Raw genomic sequence first — 19,391 nt, forward strand, 5'->3', positions numbered from 1 at the left:
AGAATGCCTTGTTGTCTTTGGCAATTTTATTTTCGTAACTAGCTTTGGAGGATTTTATGAGGGATCTCAGTTTCTTACTGAGGCTGGTAAGGAAGTTTTTTGCATCCTGGGATTTTCCTCTTTTCTGCAACAGTTTCTTCCTTTTGTTGTAAAGTTTGTTTATGGCAGGGACCACCAGATTGGCTTTTATTTGGATGAGAGCATCTTGGTTCTATTTGGGATGGCACGATTTATGCATGAGTGGATGTGCTTGTACAGTGCCTTAGTGTAGGATTCAGCAGTTGAACTTTCAGCTCCCGTCTGCATAGGTGTCATGAAGTTTGTCACTTCTGACTTGAGTAGCATGAAGTTGGCTTTGGAGAAGTTTTTTATAGAGATTTCCTTACTGGGGGGTGGGATGTGGATGTTAAGGGTGATTAGCTTATGGTCAGACATGACTAACGAGGGGGTGACCACTGGTGTGGAGCATCAATTTCCCATGTTGGTAATGACCAGATCTAGGATATTGGAGCCCCTGGTGGGACTATGGATTAATTGATCCAGGGCATTGGAATTTATGAATTCCAAGAACCGTTGGGCAAAGGTGTTGGTACATGAGTAGCTTTCCCAGTTAATGGCAGGGTAGTTAAAATCACCCAGTATTAGGGTGTTTGGTTCTATCTTAATATTTTCCAGTATGTTTAGAAAGGTGGTGAGAATCTTTGGGTATGGTGGGGGATCTGTAGCAAGCTACAATTTGGATTGCAGTCTTACCTAGTGTTAGTTGCACCTGGAGAATTTCAGACACATTGTGTTGGGCAACTAGCCTGGTGGTGCGAATATCCTTGGTGAATATTGACACTCCTCCACCTTTAGTGTTTCAGTCCTGCTTTGGTTGCCGAAAAGTGTGGTAGGAGTTGTAGCCTGGTATTGCAGGGGTGCTCTCTGGAGCCTTGAACCAGGTCTCAGTTACTGCACAGATATCGATGTTCTCCATTTTTAGGAGTGCCTCGAGAGAGTGCATTTTGAGGTTTAGACTTCTAGCATTGAGTATCATTACCTTCAGATTTTGCATGCTTGTACCTGTTACGGTGGTGGTTTTGTTCTTTGAACTTTGCCTAAAAAAGGCACTATAGAGGTGGCAAGAGCCTTAGCCAGTAACCTGCATCCCAGAGGTGACAGGTGCAGACCATCTCTGGCAAAGCATCGTGGTTTGTCAATCATGTCGTCCCAGGCAGACGGATACTGGATCCCCTTTGAATAACACGAGAAGCTTAGCCAATTGTTGAAGTCAATCATTTTGTCCTTATATTGTGGTATCATTCTGGGCAAAGGCAGGATGCTACTCAGGGCTATGGTCATACCTGCCTGGGCCACATGATCCGAGAGCTCTTCTATATCTCTTCATGTAGTCCAGGGAGGTACATCTCAAGTCATTCACTCCAACATGGACAATGACAGAGTCATATTTGTACTTGTTGTGGAGTGACTTGAGTGCATGCATTATGTGGTGGATCCTGGCACCCGACAGGCAGCTGACTGTAATTTTCTCCTTGTTCAACCTGGTGAGAGGGACATCAGTGTGCCGGACTATAGAGTCACCTATGACTAAAGTGTTAGGTACATTGTCTTGCCTTAGGGGCTGTTGCTGGGTGGCACACAGGTGTTTTGAACTATGTGACACTTTGGTTGTGATTGGTGTTTGCGTTTCAGCTTCAGAGGTCCTTGTTGCTTGGGCAGGTTACAGTTAAGGGCCTCTGCATATGTGGATTTAGTGTTGCTATATGTGGGTGTTGGTGGTGTGGGTTTAGAAGGGCTATGTGTTGCTTGAGGTGTAGTGTGGGTGTTAACCTTCTCCTCTTGACTGTCTAGCACAATCTTGGGTGGAGAGAGCTTTGCTTCCATTTTGGTTATGTAAATGCATCTCTCACAGGTTGTAGTGTTGAGTGGTAGGAGGAGAGGGTTGTCTGTGTACATGAGGCAATTGCTGCATTGCCCCAGTATGCCCAGATTCACCAGGTGGACAGGAGAAATCACCGGAAGCTGACCCTTGGTATGCCAAATCTCTGACCAGTTCTGGTACCCTTACTAGTAGTGTATTCAGGAGCTTGCAAAATGAAACGTTTACAGGCAGGGGATGGGGTGAGGAACCATTTACAGCCTGGCTGTGTCTATTAGAAACATACTTGCCAAACCAGAGGTGAGTTTCCGTTTCTTCATCCAGTTGACCAAGTTGCACTTAATTGGGTTAGGGAGGAACTCTGCCCCACATGGATGGGGAGCCTGTTCCGGAAAAGGGGTAGTCTCTGGGATACATACCTGGCTCCCCAGCAGCTCCCATTTATATCACAGGCAAGGTTTGTCTTTAGAATGGGTAATTCTGATATTTGTTTTGCAGGTATGTAGGTGCATCGGTAGGGGTCTGACAAATGCCTTGAATGCCAGGTGTAGATCTCTCCTGAACAGCCTTTAGGAGATGAGATATAGGGATAGGGCTTTGAGGTGGTCTGCATGTGACATACTATTTACACCCTTTATTCTTTTAGTGAGGAACCTCTCTAGCCATTCCAGTTGTCTGGGTGTGCCTGGTTAGGTACATACCAAAGGATCCACTGTAGTCAATGACAGGTCTGAGTGCTGAATACAGTAGAACAATGACCTCCTTGGACCTAAATGCCATACCTCTGTAAGCTGCACAATACAGAATTATTTCCTCACTACTGTAGCAATGTGATGGTCAAAGGCATGATTACTGTCTATGTCCCAAAGTCCTTGACTACTGGGTCAACTCTTTGAGGTGTGTTGTCAGTGTGGTAGTTACCAGGAGCGGTTGACTTCCTGAAAGATACTATTATGCATTGCTTATTTAGTTTTAGTCCTTGGCTCTGACAGCAGTTATTTGTCTGTCAGCACTTCTTGGAGAACATTTGTGTTGGTGAGTGATACTATGACTGCAACTAATTTTGCAACTAATTTGCACTTCTCTGCAAATTTGGTAACTAGAGGTCCTTGATGGTGGCCTTGACTTTAGAGAAGTTGATGCCAAAAAGGAGTGATCCTAGGGCCGATTTCTTAGGGACTCTGGCCTTTTTGTAGAGATGGACTCCCCAGTTCTAACCTGGGACCTGTCCATGAGCCAGCTGGTGTTCCATCTGGTGATAAAAAGGTTTTTACCTAACCTCTTGAGTGTGTCACCAATGCATTAGAGTAGTGTTGTCAAATTCCTTGGCCAGGTCAAGGTAGGCAGTATGAGCCATTTTGCACTTGTCTATTGCTTTGTGGACTTTCTGAAAAGTCTACCAGGTTGAGTGGGCATGGCTTAACCTTGATGAAGCCAGACTAGGTTGGGACCAATGTCTGGAGTTTTCTTGTCTGTATTTATTGATTAGTTCCATGATTTTTCTTTCCATGGCTTTCCATATGAGACTCGTCGATCTGTAGTTTTTAAGGTCTGTAGATGGTCTGCTTTGTGTAAAAGGATGACATTTGCTATTTTCCATTGATGAGGCATAGACTGTTTGGATGCTGTGGTTAAATAATGATTCCAGAAGGCCTGATAGATTTTCATGCTATTTAGAAGGGAGCCCGCTGATGGAGTGTTCTTGGTTTAGACTATTAAGAGCCTGTACCATAGTAATAGTTGTGGGAATTGTATTTGATGGTATTTCCTGGAGGAGTCTGGGGTGAAGAATAAAAGTACAGCTGAATTTGTTTGCAGGTATGTTTATTATATCTTCTGGCTCCATTAACAATGTGTGCCACACACAGTTCTGTTTTGCCTCTATGGTTGTGGACGTAGCTGAAAAATGCCTTTTTGGTTGTCCTGGCTAGGAAGGCCAAATTTACCTTAAATTTGGCTTTGGTGAACTTAGTCCTCTTGCGTTGATTGTTTAATTTGAGAGTGCATTTTATCCTGCAGCACCACCTAATTTTTGCCATGATTTCCTTCCTTCTGTTATGCAGCCCATTGATGCGATTCCACCAGGTTGGCGGCTCATTTTTTTGAGTTGGTTCTTGTCATTCCCGTTGGGTACAGCTGCCTCTGTACAGCTCTTAATATGCTTGTACAAGGTTTCTGTGAACAGTTCCGTTAGGCAGCATTGTTCTTGGGGTTTAGGGGCGTTTGAAGTTTTGCCCGGATACCACATAATTGATGCAGTCTAACATCAAGTTCTCATCATTTCACACAAAAAGCACATTTGGTTGACCCAAATACCTTGGCATTCCCCTTTCACCATACCACCGCAATGCATGTACAGGTTAGAATCCCTGATATTTTAGAAAAATCCCCAAGTCCCATGCCTGAGTCCATAAATGTCTTCCATCCAAATCTTATTGCATAGTCTCAACTTTACTTGTTCTGGGTTGATGGTCTTTTCTTCCCGAATTTTGACTGATCTTAATTAAACAGGAATTTTTCTTTAACTGCCCCCCACCCCCCCTAATAGAAAAGTCATTCCATACATAATTTTATTTTTTTCTACCTCCTATTAAATTCCTCTACTAGGGAAAATGTTCAAGTCATTTTTAAAAATTCCATTCCTAGATTTGTCTTGGAATTGATATCTCTGATTTTGAATCCTAAAGGTTAACCAACATGTTCCATATAAAATATTTATCAGTTGATGTCCTCAGTTCTTACCATTGGTTGTTTTTTGTTCTGCACTGTCCTAGTCACCACTTTCCCCCTGTCTGCAACAATTGCTGCATAAGAATGCGGCCCTGGATTCTGTTGTATATTCACATCCATCTTTGTGGTCTGGTGTCTGCTTGGCAGTATCAGGTTTGTCTGATGCACTGTAATTTCTTCCTGGAACACCGGCTTTCCTGTCAACAGTTTCTGCTTCAGATCATTTCCTGTCAGGGAATGTTGTCCTTTATCTGTTGCCTCAGCCCTGGGTGAAGCATTATCATCACCTGGTTATGAGTCCTCAAATCCATGTAAGCAAAGTAGTTCATTATTAACATCCAGTACGTCTGATAATAGGACCATCGTACTGCTGACCCTTGCCTTCCTCTTAATCATCCTCATAGAATCATCACTCCAGTATCATTTAACGTCAAACTAGACATTCCTGGTACCCTGGCCAAATTTCTCTGTTCAATATGAATACCACTTTGGATCTTCACTGAAAAAGAGGCCAACTAACTTTGTCGGAATGACCCAATCAGCAAAACAAGAAAAAGCCATAAGGCTGTACCTCCAGCCAACATAATTCTATGTAAAAATTAAAAAAAAAAAAAAAAACTCCCAAGGTGGGTGTTGTACAAGTCTTGCTGCAACTGTGCTACAGCTTTGGCGTCAGCAGGTGAGTAGCTGTAATAAATGGGGGGGGGGGGGGATGCGTAGACTTGAAGCAAATGTTATGATTGGTTGCACTTTAATGGACAATTCCAGGCTCCTCCAAGGGAAAAAAAGTTTGATATGGACATATGAGCCCTTCCAAGATTACATTCTCTGATGCCTTGGCAGTTCAGCAAACAATATTTCATTTCTGTACTGATGATACCCTGTAAAATGCCCTCAAAGACTTTAAAAAAGAAGGGGGGGGGGAATGTAGATCACCCCATCGTAGTATCTTTGTCACAAAAAACACCTAAACAGAAATGCATTAAAACAATATGTGGCTACCAAAACCAAAAGAAAGCAATATTAAAACAGAGAAAATTAATATTACATGGGTATTAGGATTTTTAGCAATTTGTACAAAAGAGAGAATGCCACAATTCAGTGCAGAACTACTGAGAGGGCATAAATTGCAGTCTCATCCTTTTTCTATTCCTACAGCAGTCTTTAGCTCATTCAGCAAGATCCCCAGGTAAGTTGAGAGAATCTCTGTGTACAGCTTCTGCCCAGAGGGCTACTTTCAGTGAGTCAGGCATAGCATGCCTCCCATGGTAGGTGCCAAGAGAGCACAGCCACAAGGTGTCTAAAGTGTATAAGCATGCACCCATAAAGAATGCATTTAGGATTCCCTTTGTGGCCTGTGTTATGGTTAAATGACTTGCAAACCAGCCCACTTGATAAAACAACTTGAGGAAAAAGTTGAGGGTGGTATTTCTCCATCTTGAGTCACACCTCAAGGAATGACTGCTGACCCATTTCAGTCTGGATGTCAGAATCTGAGAGCATTAAAATTGATCTTAAAGGGGTGATGAGTGATGGTCTCTTGGCAAGATGGCAACAGCTCTGTTAGTTTTAATTTTTGATCTTTGAGCTATTTGATATGATTGACCTTGGTATCATGTTGGGAGTATTTCATTTTTACTGTGGGGAATCAGAAGTTATTCTGAACTGGTTTTCTCCTACTTTTGAGATTGCTCTCAGACAGTAGCTTGCATGATGCATTTCTTATCCACTTACACTCTGGTTTGTAGAGTTTCTTGTGGTGGAGGGGGGCGGCAGCACTCCATTTTGGGTTCAGAAGAGGTCTGCACTTATTACATCGATGTATGTAGGTGCACCTCTCTCAAATGTGACAGTTGTGAATTCTTTGATGGATAACCTGGAGTGCACCCAGCTTTGGCTGCATTTTGAGTGTTATAACATATAAAAGATATGGTTGCCTTCACTTTGCATGCGATGCTTAAGATTTCTTATTGTCTTAACTGTAAACAATTGCAATACTTACAGGGAGGGTAAAGAACTGGAATTCAGATCACAAGTATGCAATGTTCAATGTTCTTGATACCAACATTTTACACTTAAGCACATGCTGAGGTTAGTGCATGACATACTTCTGGACTTGGTCACTGCAGCTCCATTTACCCAGGGGTGCCCCCCCCCAGCTGTAAAAATGTAAAATAAACAGAAATAAAACAAAAACAAAAATAAAATAAAATTAATGGACCGTTGTGCATGTGCACTTGTGGCATTTCCCACTATCCGGACTGCAGGTGAACCAGTCTGGAGCATGCTTACAGAATCCAGATGATCTCACCAGCAGTCCGGATTGGGAAGACAACATTGAATTTGCAAATTCCCCAGAAGTCTATGCAGTTACAACTGCATAGATAGGAATGGGATTGGACTGCAACGTCCGCAGCTGGTGCTCTCGCAGGAAGGAGCATCACAGCACGGAAGGGGAAGGACTTGCTTGCTGGATTGTACAGCTCGTTGTCGCGGGTTTTCTATATGGATGGATCGTCACAGGCTTTTAGCTGCTGCAAGGGACTTATAGAGGATTTGTGTTAGCAGATTAACAGGTAGGGAGAGTGTGTGTGTGTAGGTAGATGCATTGCTGATACTGTACTGTGTTGTAAAGGGGGTGGATGCAGCAGTCCTTTTTGGCGAAGATACCTAGTAAATATGAACCTGTTATCAGTTTGCCATGCATTCCCTATTGCAATATTACTAGCTTATCACTTTTTTTAATGCAACATGTGCAATGTATTCCTCAAGGGCAGCAGGCACTCATTTTGTAGATGAAACCATGAAATATAAAGGTGTTTGCTAGCATCAACCTCTTCATTAGTTACAGATTTCTTTAATGTGGAATTATTTAGATGACTTTTACTTCAGAGATTGTGCATATTTACTGATAATGGTGGACTGTAGAAGTTTGAATAGACTTTTATGATGAAAATGCTCTGAACTGGGAAGTTTTGTCATTATTGGTGCATGCATTTTGTTTCATTGTTTACTGGAAAAATGTTCAAAACAATACATTTTAAACACCGTCTAACAACTGTACTGTATTGTACAAGGAATATAATTTAGTACAATCATGAAGGTGTATCAAAGAGCAAATGTATGTTTCATGTGCAAGGGGCCTATGATTTGAAAACAGCCCAAAGTTAATCTTTATTTGTCACTGACAAAATGCATTTTCTTTGAATGTGGGTTTCAATGCTGTTTCAATGAATGTGAGTTTCAAGGGCAGAGAAGTTTTAATGCTAAGCCTGTTTTCATTGTGAGACTGCTTTGCTTTGTTTAGCAGATGTCTTAGTGTTTGCGCTGTAAAATGCACAATAAAACTTTCAAATGAAGTCCAAATCATCATTGAAGTAAAGCAGTATGCACATTAGTGTTTATGGTAAATGGGGTGAAATAGCCAAGTAATGGTTCATTGGAATGACTGCAGGGGGGGGAGGCTCCATTCGACCATGATTTAGTCATGGGGAAGGGTGGCAAACTCAGACAGCCCTGGCTGAACTATACCTCCCAAATGGCCAGATTTTCACAGAATGAATATATTTTGGCTTCTTATTTTTGGTTTGTTCCTCATAAAATTTGTGGTTTTCTGGCAAATCATTTAGGAATTAAGTCACTAAATAATGACACTGAGTTTGACTTCATAAACTTCAGAAAAATGCATGCTAAAGTAAGACCTGTTATTCTATCAACTGTCTCAGTTTATACAAGAGCAATTTTTAGTACTGTTTATATGTTCCCCTAATATATTTGGCCTTGTCCAGATTTATTGCATTAACAGGTTGAGAGGTATATGCAAATAAATTGTTTTATAGAATTAGGCATAGCCAAACCTCTCAACTGTCCCCGATTTTGGCTCAAAATGTTGCTCTTCCCCTAATAATCCCTATTGCAAAATAGCAATTTTGGAAGAAAACGTTGAGGGTTTGCAATTAAGAAATAACTGTAATAATCAGAGTTATAGATTACTTTTATTTTAGAAATGCATGTAGATTCTTTTATTTTGTCAGCCGCTCAAGTTAGCAGTGCTAATATTAAAAAGGCGTCCCTTCTTTGACAGGTTCCCAGATGTATTGTGTGGCTATTTTATATTTTTGCATCACATTTTTGGTCCATTTTTCATAAAATTGTGTTGTTTTGGCAAATTAATGATAAATCATTAAAGACTGAAGTTAGAAAATAATGACAGACATTTGAGTTTTACATTTCATACCCTTCAGAAAATTCATACTAATGCAAGACCTACTATTCTATTATCTTTCTAAGTTTATAAGAGCAATATTTAAAATTTGTCCTTATTTTTGGGCCTTTGTCCCACTTCTATGTATGGCTTTGTCCAGATTTCTTGCTCTGAGGTTGAGAGGTATGATAAATGTGTCAGGGCCATCATAGTCAGCCAGAGACATTTCAAATTGTGACATACTTGTTGCACCCCCACTCCCCCATGTAGTGACTCTGGATGTGTTCAAACAAGGCAAGGAGCAGTTATGCAGTGTAAATGTGCAGAGTATTCCCCCATCCAAGGTAGACGCAAGTACGACAGTGGCTTTTCACCTGTCCTTGATTTTGCAGAATGGTCTGGTTTCTGTCATATTTTTGTACTGTTGATTTATGCTTATTTCTCAAAGTGCCTGTTGCTCTGTGTTTAAGTAGCAATGCTTTAATGACCATCAGGTAAGCTTGTCTGAGATCATAAGATGCAAGTAAGCTTTAATAAGCATACTGTTAAAGAATTTCCAACATTGAAAGCCTTTCTGTTGCCATGTAGAGAATACTTAACTAGATAATGTATAAGCCTTGGGTACTGAAATGCATATGACAGTATTTGTAATAAAGGACAGGATTACATTATTTTAAGAAGCTCATTACACTTGTTGGAGACTTCAGTCATCTCTGCAGGCTTTACCCGTAAACTAAACAGAATGCCAATCATGTGTGGTCCATAACCTGTACAGTAATCCTTTAAGCAATGTATCTTGAGCTTGTTTCTTGTAAGCTTTTCATTTTTACTTTGATCGTGTTTTCCCCATGAAACAAGTAGATAGTTGTCAGGCAGCAGGTCATATTTGGATAAGAAACATTTTTACACGTGGGGGTATCACAGAGATTGCTACTTTCAGCATGTTACTTGGTACTTTAATAAAGCAGAATATAAATTATAATTAGACCTGCAGTGCAAAGAGAAGTGGTATGAGTTGAGTGATGCTTGTTTTTCTTATACTTTATTTTGACTGGCATTCCAGTAATGTATTTAAAAAGTAATTAATTTTTTCATGCCTCACAACCTTTTTGTTTCCATCTAGATATTAAGCAAGCTGTCATGCAGTCACTGCATTGAAATATTTTTTTTCTCTTACACTTCATTTTGTCTTGACTGGACTCTCATAATGACAGTTTGGCACCCAGGGCAACGTATTTAGTTAGATTTTGTGGTTTTGAGCATAGCTCCTCCCCTTTCTGGTTGGCCACACCCCTTCCCATTGACCCTACCCATTCAGCTGTCTCCTGCAGCCCCCCTTTGTTTTGAAGTAACCAGCCGCCACTGTGATTTACCCAAGGATTGTTAACTTTGAACAGCACTATTTCCATCTGATGGAGCTACTGTGCTAGTCTTACATATTTATGTGGGCTATGCACACATGAATACACACACACATTGTGGGTTCCTTACCTTTTGTTGAAGATTCATTTAGTCACATGCAGATTTTGGTGTGAAACTTGTCACTGGTTTATTAGAATTGTGCTGTAGTTGAACATTCACGGTCCGCTATAGTGTAATTTGCTGCATTTTCCTTATTCGTAATTGTGTGACTATAGAATCATACAAGTTCTGGAGGGAATGAGTGGGCAGAGCCCCCCAATAAAAAGAAGCATTTAAAATATTTGTGCAGAAGGGGTGGGATATGTGATTTTGCAAGTAAGTGTACATTTGGAAGTTCTCATTTATCTTGAGGTGGTTTAACTGTAGAGGTTAAAGGGAGGTCGAGTTGTTATCCTCTACAAAACTACAATCAACATCAAACCTCTACAAACCCTCATACCTAAACTTCATAATGCCAAAACCTTAGGTTTAACCCTAATCGTAAATGACACACAAACTATCATTCTCTGCTGTTATATTCCCCCAGGTAATAACTCTCCCATCATTGAAGAAATGTTACAATGTGCCGCAGATATTCTCCCCCAAGAAACCATTTTACTAGGTGACCTGAACACTGATTGGTCAACCTGTACCTCTAACAACCCCACTAACCATATTAATATTTACAGTTTTACCCAGCTTATCCAAGAACCCACTAGAATCGACAAAACCCCCCCACAAACAGTCTATTCTAGATTGGACACTAGTTAACTGCCCCAAACAAAACTGTCAGGATGCATTCCTGATGGTCTTAGTGACCATCTCCCCACTTTTCTCCTGTGGAAACGTACCAACATAGCCAGACCCATTGTTTTTAGACAGATCAGAGATGATCGTAAACTAAATATACAAGAACTAAACAGTATTTTAAAACATAGTAACTGGAAACCACTACTAACCCTAAATCTAGACCAAGCCATTGACTACTTCAACAATATTTTCATCAGTATCCTTGGTAGACTTGCACCAATTAGGAAAATAAGAGCTAAGGCAAACTATGCACCATGGCTAACTAGGGAAACTAGAGCCCTTCTAAAGTCAAAGGATAAGGCTTGGAGAATATGGAAGAAATACAATACTACCCTAGCCAAACAAAGTTGCCTACAACTTAGAAATCGCGCCAAGAGACAAACTAAACTTGATAGACAAAATTACTTCCTCAATATCCAAAATAAACATTCAAAAGATCCCTAAAGGTTTTGCCATGCCATTAATGCTCTCTCAAAACCAGGCAAAACTACCACTCCCAACTCCACGAATGACAACAAGGACATCGCATCCCAGTTCAATCACCACTTCATAGAATCCATCTTAACACTATCCTCCCAACTATCCAAAAACAGCCCTACATATAACCCAACCATATGCCTTGACATCATCCCATCCTTTACGCTCTCACCTGTTCCCACCTCAACAATTAAAAAGCACCTCCTAAAACTGAAACATACCACCCTTGCCGCTGACAATCTACCAGCCGACTTCCTAAAAATAGCTGCTGAATCCTTATCCTCCCCTATTTCTATTCTTATCAATCACTCCATACAAGAAGCATATGTCCCACAGTTATGGAAGGTATTGTACATTATTCCACTACATAAAGGCGGAAACTCTTACGAATACTCAAATTATCACCCCATTGCCATTCCTACCCCCTTATCTAAAATACCAGAGAAATGTATACATTCTCATGTGACACAATTCCTAAACTCTCACCATCTCCTGTCCCCCATACAGCATGGCTTCCGATAACACCACCACTGCTCTTCTCTCTTTCACCAATCTGATCAACCAACTTAGAAATAATGGTAACTTTGTGTCTGCAATATTTCTAGACCTCTCCAAAGCATTTGGCATGGTATCACATTACTTACTACTAGACACCCTGACTTCTCATATCCTTTGCCCCTTCCACTATAGCCTGGTTTAAAAGCTATCTGTCAAATAGGCAACAATCTGTCCAGTGGCAAAGTGTACTATCCTCCTTGCTCCCAACTACCATAGGTGTACCACAAGGCTCCATATTAGGCCCACTTCTTTTCTCCATATTTACCAATAATCTCCATACCACCACCACAGCATGCGTCACTTACAATAAACTGACAATACAACTATTATCTGTTCAGCTCAATCACTTCACACCCTACAACAACTTGCCCAGGAATCCTTTAGCTCTGGAAAGTTGGATCACTTAGATCCAGCTTATCCTAAACCCTAATAAAACCAAATTACTACTTTTCACCCCCAACAAAACTATTTCCACCCCTCTATCCTTCACTATTATCTCTCCTTCTGACCATATCAATCTCCTAGGCATTGACATTGATACAAATCTGCACTTCGACATCCACATTTCACAAACTATCAAAAGTCCATTAAAAAAAGGGAACTATATAGGCACAGGAAATCCCTCTCGAAACAAGCACTGATTACACTAGCCCAAACTCACCTCTTGTCTACCCTAATGTATGCTGCTCCAATTCGTACCCAGCTTAGAAAACTTGACCTTGCCAGATTTGAATTATGTTATAATAAAATCCCCAAGTTTGCAAACAACTCCACCTTTAGAACCCACCATTGCCAGGCTCTAAGGGAACTTCCCCAGTTACTAACCTATCACCAATTGGCCATTGCCTACAATGTGGTAACGCATGCAGAAAAAAAACCTCCACTAGGCCAACTTCTCACGCACTATAATACAAATCGTCCTCTCTGATCTTTTGGCAGACCCCTCCTCTGTATCTCTAGGGCTAACAATACTGCAGGAAAAGCACTGTCCTCCCACTCCATAGCTAGAACCTGGAATAATCTCCCTTCTGCTCTGATTTCTGCCTCTACCTCTTCTCATTTTAAAAACCTCAGAACACACAGAATAAGTGGATATGCTCATGTATTACATAAGTCCTCAAATTATTCCACTTGTATACCTCACTTTCTAATATACCTACTGTAATATATATTAGACTAGGTCTTCTTCTAATGCTGATTGATTTTGTATACTTTGTTATTAACCATGTATAACTATTTTTCCTGTATCCATAGGTCTTATGTCTTCTGCTGTATACTGTATTTTAACATTCTGTAAAATTGTACTTACTGTGGAGCTTTTCTCCCCAGGCCTCCACTGAAAATTGACCTGTGTCCAGTCGGACCATCCTGGTTAACAAATGTAAAATAAAAAATAAAATAGGTTAGGTGTGTTTGGTAGGCTTACTTTCCTTGGTACAGTTATGTTCACCTTAGGGTGAATGCTTTTTTAATTTTTACATTAGCTTCACAGTGTAATCTGTATTGCAGCTGTACATGATGTGTGTATATGTCGAATGCTTATTCTTTGTTTTCTGGTGCAGTGGTATTTATGATCACAAATGCAACCATACTGTTTATATTTGTGATATGTTTTAATGCTTTTTACGTTGGGGTAAGTTATAGATGAGATTGAAGTATTATGTTGGTCGGTGTCATAATATCTTGTAATACACTCGTGCGCGTGTCTGTGAGTGTGCCTATGTTGGATTAATTACCTTGGCCAGCATAGCAAGCATCTATTCCAGCATTGTTATAGACAAATTCTGTTCTTGAATTTGTAAAATAGTGGTCACTTTCCATAAAGTGACAGTATTTGTAATCCCCTAATGCATAAATTGCCTTTGCTAGTCCTACTGAATGATTTTACATTAATACTATATTTTTTCAACATTTCCTTTTAGGTCATAACTCTTGACCCCAGAAAATAAAATAAAGATCTCAGTTATACATTTGGAAATAACATCACTAATATTCAGAACATTCCAATTCATAGTAACCTTTATTTCTCCCATATTTACATTAAAATATATTCTCATCCTTGTAATTCTTTTGCCATCAGTCTTCTTTTCTCACACCCTCACTTGTTTTGTTCGGTAACATAGGTCCATACTCTTTGACCTCCTCCTTTGCTTTTGAAAACTCCACCTACTACAACTTTTCAGTGCTGTCTTTCTAAACATTCACTAATTCATTCAGCTTTACATTATATTCACCTTTTTCTGTTAATGTACTTTAATAGGTTGGCTCCTGAAAATCCCGATCTTTATATCAATACGATGTCCACTCTGCCAATGACATATGTGGTAACGTTTCATCTTGTCACAGGTAGTTTTGGCAAACTCAAAGAAATCAAATGCAGTTCACTAAAACCACTTCTGTCAAAGTGGAAATTGCCTTTTTCTCCATTGTTGTGCGACTTTGGAGTTTTTTATATATATATATATATATATATATATATATATATATATATATTTAAATAAAATATGGGTCTACTTCACTTCACCTAAAGCTCATTTGCCTGACAATGATTTCAGAGAGACCAAATCACCTAAAGTTCATTTCACTTAAAACTCATTTCATTGACAATTAGTACTGGCAGTGTGTAGAGAACTGTAAAGCAAGTAAAAGGTATATGTCCTTTTCCCCACTGTAATGTGACCCTGGAGTTAGTGTGTGTGTGTGTGTGTGTGTGTGTGTGTGTGTGTGTGTATGTGTATATATATATATATATATATATATATATATATATATTGAATTTCAGTATCTCAAGACCATGAAACCGAATCCACAAAACAACAAAACCCCGAACCCAAAACCGCGAAATTCAAAACACCGAACAAATCACACACACTACACCATACATAAACCACAACACCCATATCACAACAAAAACAAAACTGCGCACACACAACTCATACACACATAACCAGGGGTGCAAGCCTCCCTGCTGCACCCCCCATGTGGGGGGCAAGCCCCCCACACACCCCCTATTTATATATATATATGTATATATATATATATATATATATATATATATACTAAGTCCGAGATCGCACAAACAGGAAACAAAAGCAAACTCACACACGCACATTCTCCAGTCCCTCACACACACATATCAAACATATCAGCACACTCGCATACACTCTAACTCCCACTCAAAACCAAATACTCACTCACCTGACAACACCTAGATCCACACACAGCACCGGGCACCATCAACACACAATCCCGGACATTACGTAGCATAAGGCCATAACCACAAATTTGAGATATTCGAATTTGTGATTCTGAACTTTCGCTATTGTAAACATTCGGCTTTATAGTCTCGATACTGAAATTTGACATTTCATTATTTTGCGATTATAAAGTGCTTTTATATATATATATATATCTAATAGTCAGGTGGGCACAGCCCCCCCACCTAGTTTGATTTTATATCCTCTGGTTTGGTTGGAGTTATGCCCCCCTCCCAACTATATATACTAACTCCAGGGTTACCGTACAGTGGGGGGGGGGAGGAAGGACATATACCTTTTACTTTCCTTACAGTGCTCACTGAAATGAGTTTTAGGTGATTTGGTCTCTGTGAAATGAATGTCAGGCAAATGAGCTTTAGGTGAAGTAGACACACCCACACACACATATATATATATATATATATATATATATATATATATATATATATATATATATATATAGATATATATTACACACGCACATATATAATATAAAATTCTAGGGGGTGCATGGGCTTGCCCCCTACACAAAAAAGCCTTTTAAGGTGGTTTTGGCAAACTGCTATTTGAACTTTTTGTGTTCACCAGAACTGCCTTTGAATAGACATGAATCTTAATAATCTGCTATAATAGCCCTTTCCTGTATAGACTAGTGCCTAAAACTGCTGTGGAAGCCTTATAAACCTCTGCATCCAAAAAGTGAATTGCATACTTAGATGAATTAACCATAAAATGTAAAAAAATGTAATAGTATTTTATAAATGTAGTGTATTTTATAAATGTAGTGTATTCCATCACCAACTGCTCTTCACTCTTTCATATCTTAAAACATTATTAATTAAAAATGTTTAGAGTTCTAATGTACAATAAGCATGTTTTCAGGTGTAGGGAAATTCTCCGTGTCTGTTGGTAAGTATAATATCTAAAATTAACATGAGATTGTATCCTATAAAATTTTGTTCATCCTTGTCTTTCAATTACCAAAAATTTTTTTTTTTTTTTTTTTTACTTTAGGTATACTCTATCTTAATGGTACCACATTATATAGTGACTTAATATTATGTCACCATATACCAGCATTCTTTACAATGGATTCTAAATTTACTACTAAAATCTGCTGAATCCTTCAATGAGAGAAGGTATTTAAAAGTGGCTGTAAGTTTTCTTCCAGTATTTGGCCAGCATGGGTAACACCATTCACATGTACTTGTGGTATGCCAAACCTAATGGGGGGGGGGGGATTACAAACAATGCAGAGCATAAAAATGCCTTAATTTAAAGCACCTTTCTTAAACAATTCATATAAAACCATAGCAATACAATTATAAGCTTGTAACCGTTTATAGTTTGTAGATTCAATGAAGTTTTTTTTCCTTAGGAAACATTTTGAAACAGTGTCTATATTGCTTGGAATCCATAACACCAGTAACTCTTTCCTTATCCACTTTCATAGAAAAAGCCCCAACATAGTCCTTTCCTCAGGAGATGAGTAGTAAATTATCCATTTAGCTGGTTGTAGAAACCGTGTCCTATTGTGTCTGTCTCAACCATGCATGCATGTCTCAATGTTGAGTAACAAGGAATGGATTACGAGCACAGGATGGTGTATGCGGCACCATGTGACACCTGCATGGCATTCATGTAAGCACAGGATGGTGCATGTGGCACCATATGACACCTGCACGGCATTCATGTAAGCACAGGATGGTGCATGTGGCACCATGTGACATCTGCACGGCATTCATGTAAGCACCGGATGGTGCATGCGGCAACATGTGACCCCTGCACGGCATTCATGTAAGCACAGGATAGTGCATGTGGCACCTGCATGGCATTCATGTAAGCGCAGGATGGTGCATGCGGCACCATGTGACACCTGCATGGCATTCATGTAAGCATAGGATGGTGCATGCGGCACCATGTGACATCTGCACGGCTTTCATGTAAGCACAGGATGGTGCATGCGGCACCATGTGACACCTGCACGGCATTCATATAAGTACAGGATGGTGCATGCGGCACCATGTGACACCTGCACTACATTCATGTAAGCACAGGATGGTGCATGTGGCACCATGTGACATCTGCATGGTGTTCATTTAAGGAGGACAAGAAGGAAGTTATTTTTGTGAGTCTAAGACCATCCTTGCTCTTTTAAGCATAAATAAGAGTTTAGCGCTTTATACAGACATTCCACTAAATGTAATGCACATTAAAATGTTTTTTTTTTTTTTTTGTATTTGAAAAAGTGTATTAAAAGTATATCTGGTGGATTTGTCTCTAAAGGAGGTATGTTGACAGGTAACAGCAGCAACTGCTTAGGCAGAATTGAATGAGGAAAGTTTCTTGAAGTCTGTGTTAAAAAATAGAAAGATACTTGAAAGTGGTCTGATTTAACCCACCTTAAATGAAGCTGGTGATTGTAATTGTGGTAAGTGGACATGTTCATATTTTTGTTTTTAATTGAATCTGTATGTTTTTGTTTCATGAAGTCCTGTTAAGCAGGACAAAAATGGTAACCTGTTGGTATTTTATTTTAATATCTTGGCATGTGACCATTCATATGGTCATGTGTGTATATTTTGCACATGGATGTCATTGCCTGATGAGCATGAAAAGTGCATTCTTACTGCTTACTTTTAGGCTAAAAGAAGTATTAAAGCTTAATAGCTTGGCATTGTTTGATAGGTAAGCTTTGAGATTGTAAGTGTGGCATTGTTTGATAGGTAAGCTTTGAGATTGTAAGTGTTTGGTAGACCATGATTAAGGCATAGCACTCAAACTCTGAGATTTTTAATATATTCTAAGGAAGATGGCATACCAGATCTGTAAACAAACCAAGCTGTTTTGAATCTGTATTTTTAGAAATGTTAAGAATCTTACTTGCCTGGTGCATTCAGAGCAGCTGAGATAAACGAGAATTATTCTGCACTAGGGTTTTGAGTCGTATGATTACTAGGACATTAATCAGAAGGAGAATAACTTTATCATAGTTGCCCCATCTCACACACACACACAATATATATATATATATAATTCATTCAGCATTACATTTCCTGGGCTTGACTTTGTCACAGAAACACCATAGCTTTTAGTTTAATTGAGCTCTGTGAGCTACTTTTATTTTAAGCAGTAAAACACCTTTGTTTCTTTGTGTAGCGCCAGAGACTTGTTCATTCTGCCAATGGTATGGATAAAGTATCCACAGAGAAAAAACTTGAACAAATTGAAAATGGCACAGTCCCCGTAGACAAACAAGAGGATCTGACTGAAAGCGAGAGTGAGTTTTTCTCTCCATTTTCTGTTCCAGGTGAGTGCTGTTGGAAACAGTAATGTGTTTATCTAGGTGTGTGTTGCGGTGTTCTAACAATGACTGATTTTCATTTAATTTCAATATCTTTGTGATTAGGTAATGAAGAAGATTGTGAGATAATCTTTTTGTAAAAAGGCCTTGCTGTAGGAAACATTAATACTTCCCTGTTAGTCCTAACAGCGTCATTTAACCTAATTTGTATGATGTCCTTCCATTTCACTGTTTCAGTATTCATAACATTAGGGATCCCCTGACAAGGGTGGCCTGATCAGTATTCATAACATTAGGGATCCCCTGCCAAGGGTGGCCTGATCAGTATTCATAACGTTAGGGATCCCCTGCCAAGGGTGGCCTGATCAGTATTCATAACGTTAGCGATCCCCTGCCAAGGGTGGCCTGATCAGTATTCATAACATTAGGGATCCCCTGCCAAGGGTGGCCTGATCAGTATTCATAACATTAGGGATCCCCTGCCAAGGGTGGCCTGATCAGTATTCATAACGTTAGGGATCCCCTGACAAGCGTGGCCTATTCATAACATTAGGGATCCCCTGACAAGGGTGACCTGATTTCCAGCCAGTATACCAAAGCCTTAGATTGCTATAAGGTACACCATATATCACACTTGTGCTGCTTGCATAGCATAGACTATCAAGGTGACGTCCGGATGTGCCATCCTCAGAACTTTTCCACCAGTCCGAATGCCATCCCTTGTTGGTTTGAATGCATCTGTTCCATTGCTGGTTTCACAGAGTTGTTGCA

At 39.7% G+C, this 19,391-nt stretch overlaps 1 protein-coding gene across 1 annotated transcript in view; it reads left to right on the forward strand.

The window, feature by feature from the left end:
* SLC24A4 (solute carrier family 24 member 4) overlaps window positions 1-19,391 on the forward strand; it is a 1,237,943-nt gene that overhangs the window by 458,318 nt on the left and 760,234 nt on the right. The window contains exon 10 of the mRNA XM_044074649.1: window positions 18,476-18,626. Coding sequence (XP_043930584.1) covers window positions 18,476-18,626 — 151 coding nt within the window. The remainder of the gene's footprint in view (window positions 1-18,475; window positions 18,627-19,391) is intronic.

This window comes from Protopterus annectens, chromosome 6.part0 (assembly GCF_019279795.1).
Source record: "Protopterus annectens isolate FY-2018-M chromosome 6.part0, PAN1.0, whole genome shotgun sequence".
In the NCBI taxonomy this organism is placed as follows: domain Eukaryota; kingdom Metazoa; phylum Chordata; order Ceratodontiformes; family Protopteridae; genus Protopterus; species Protopterus annectens.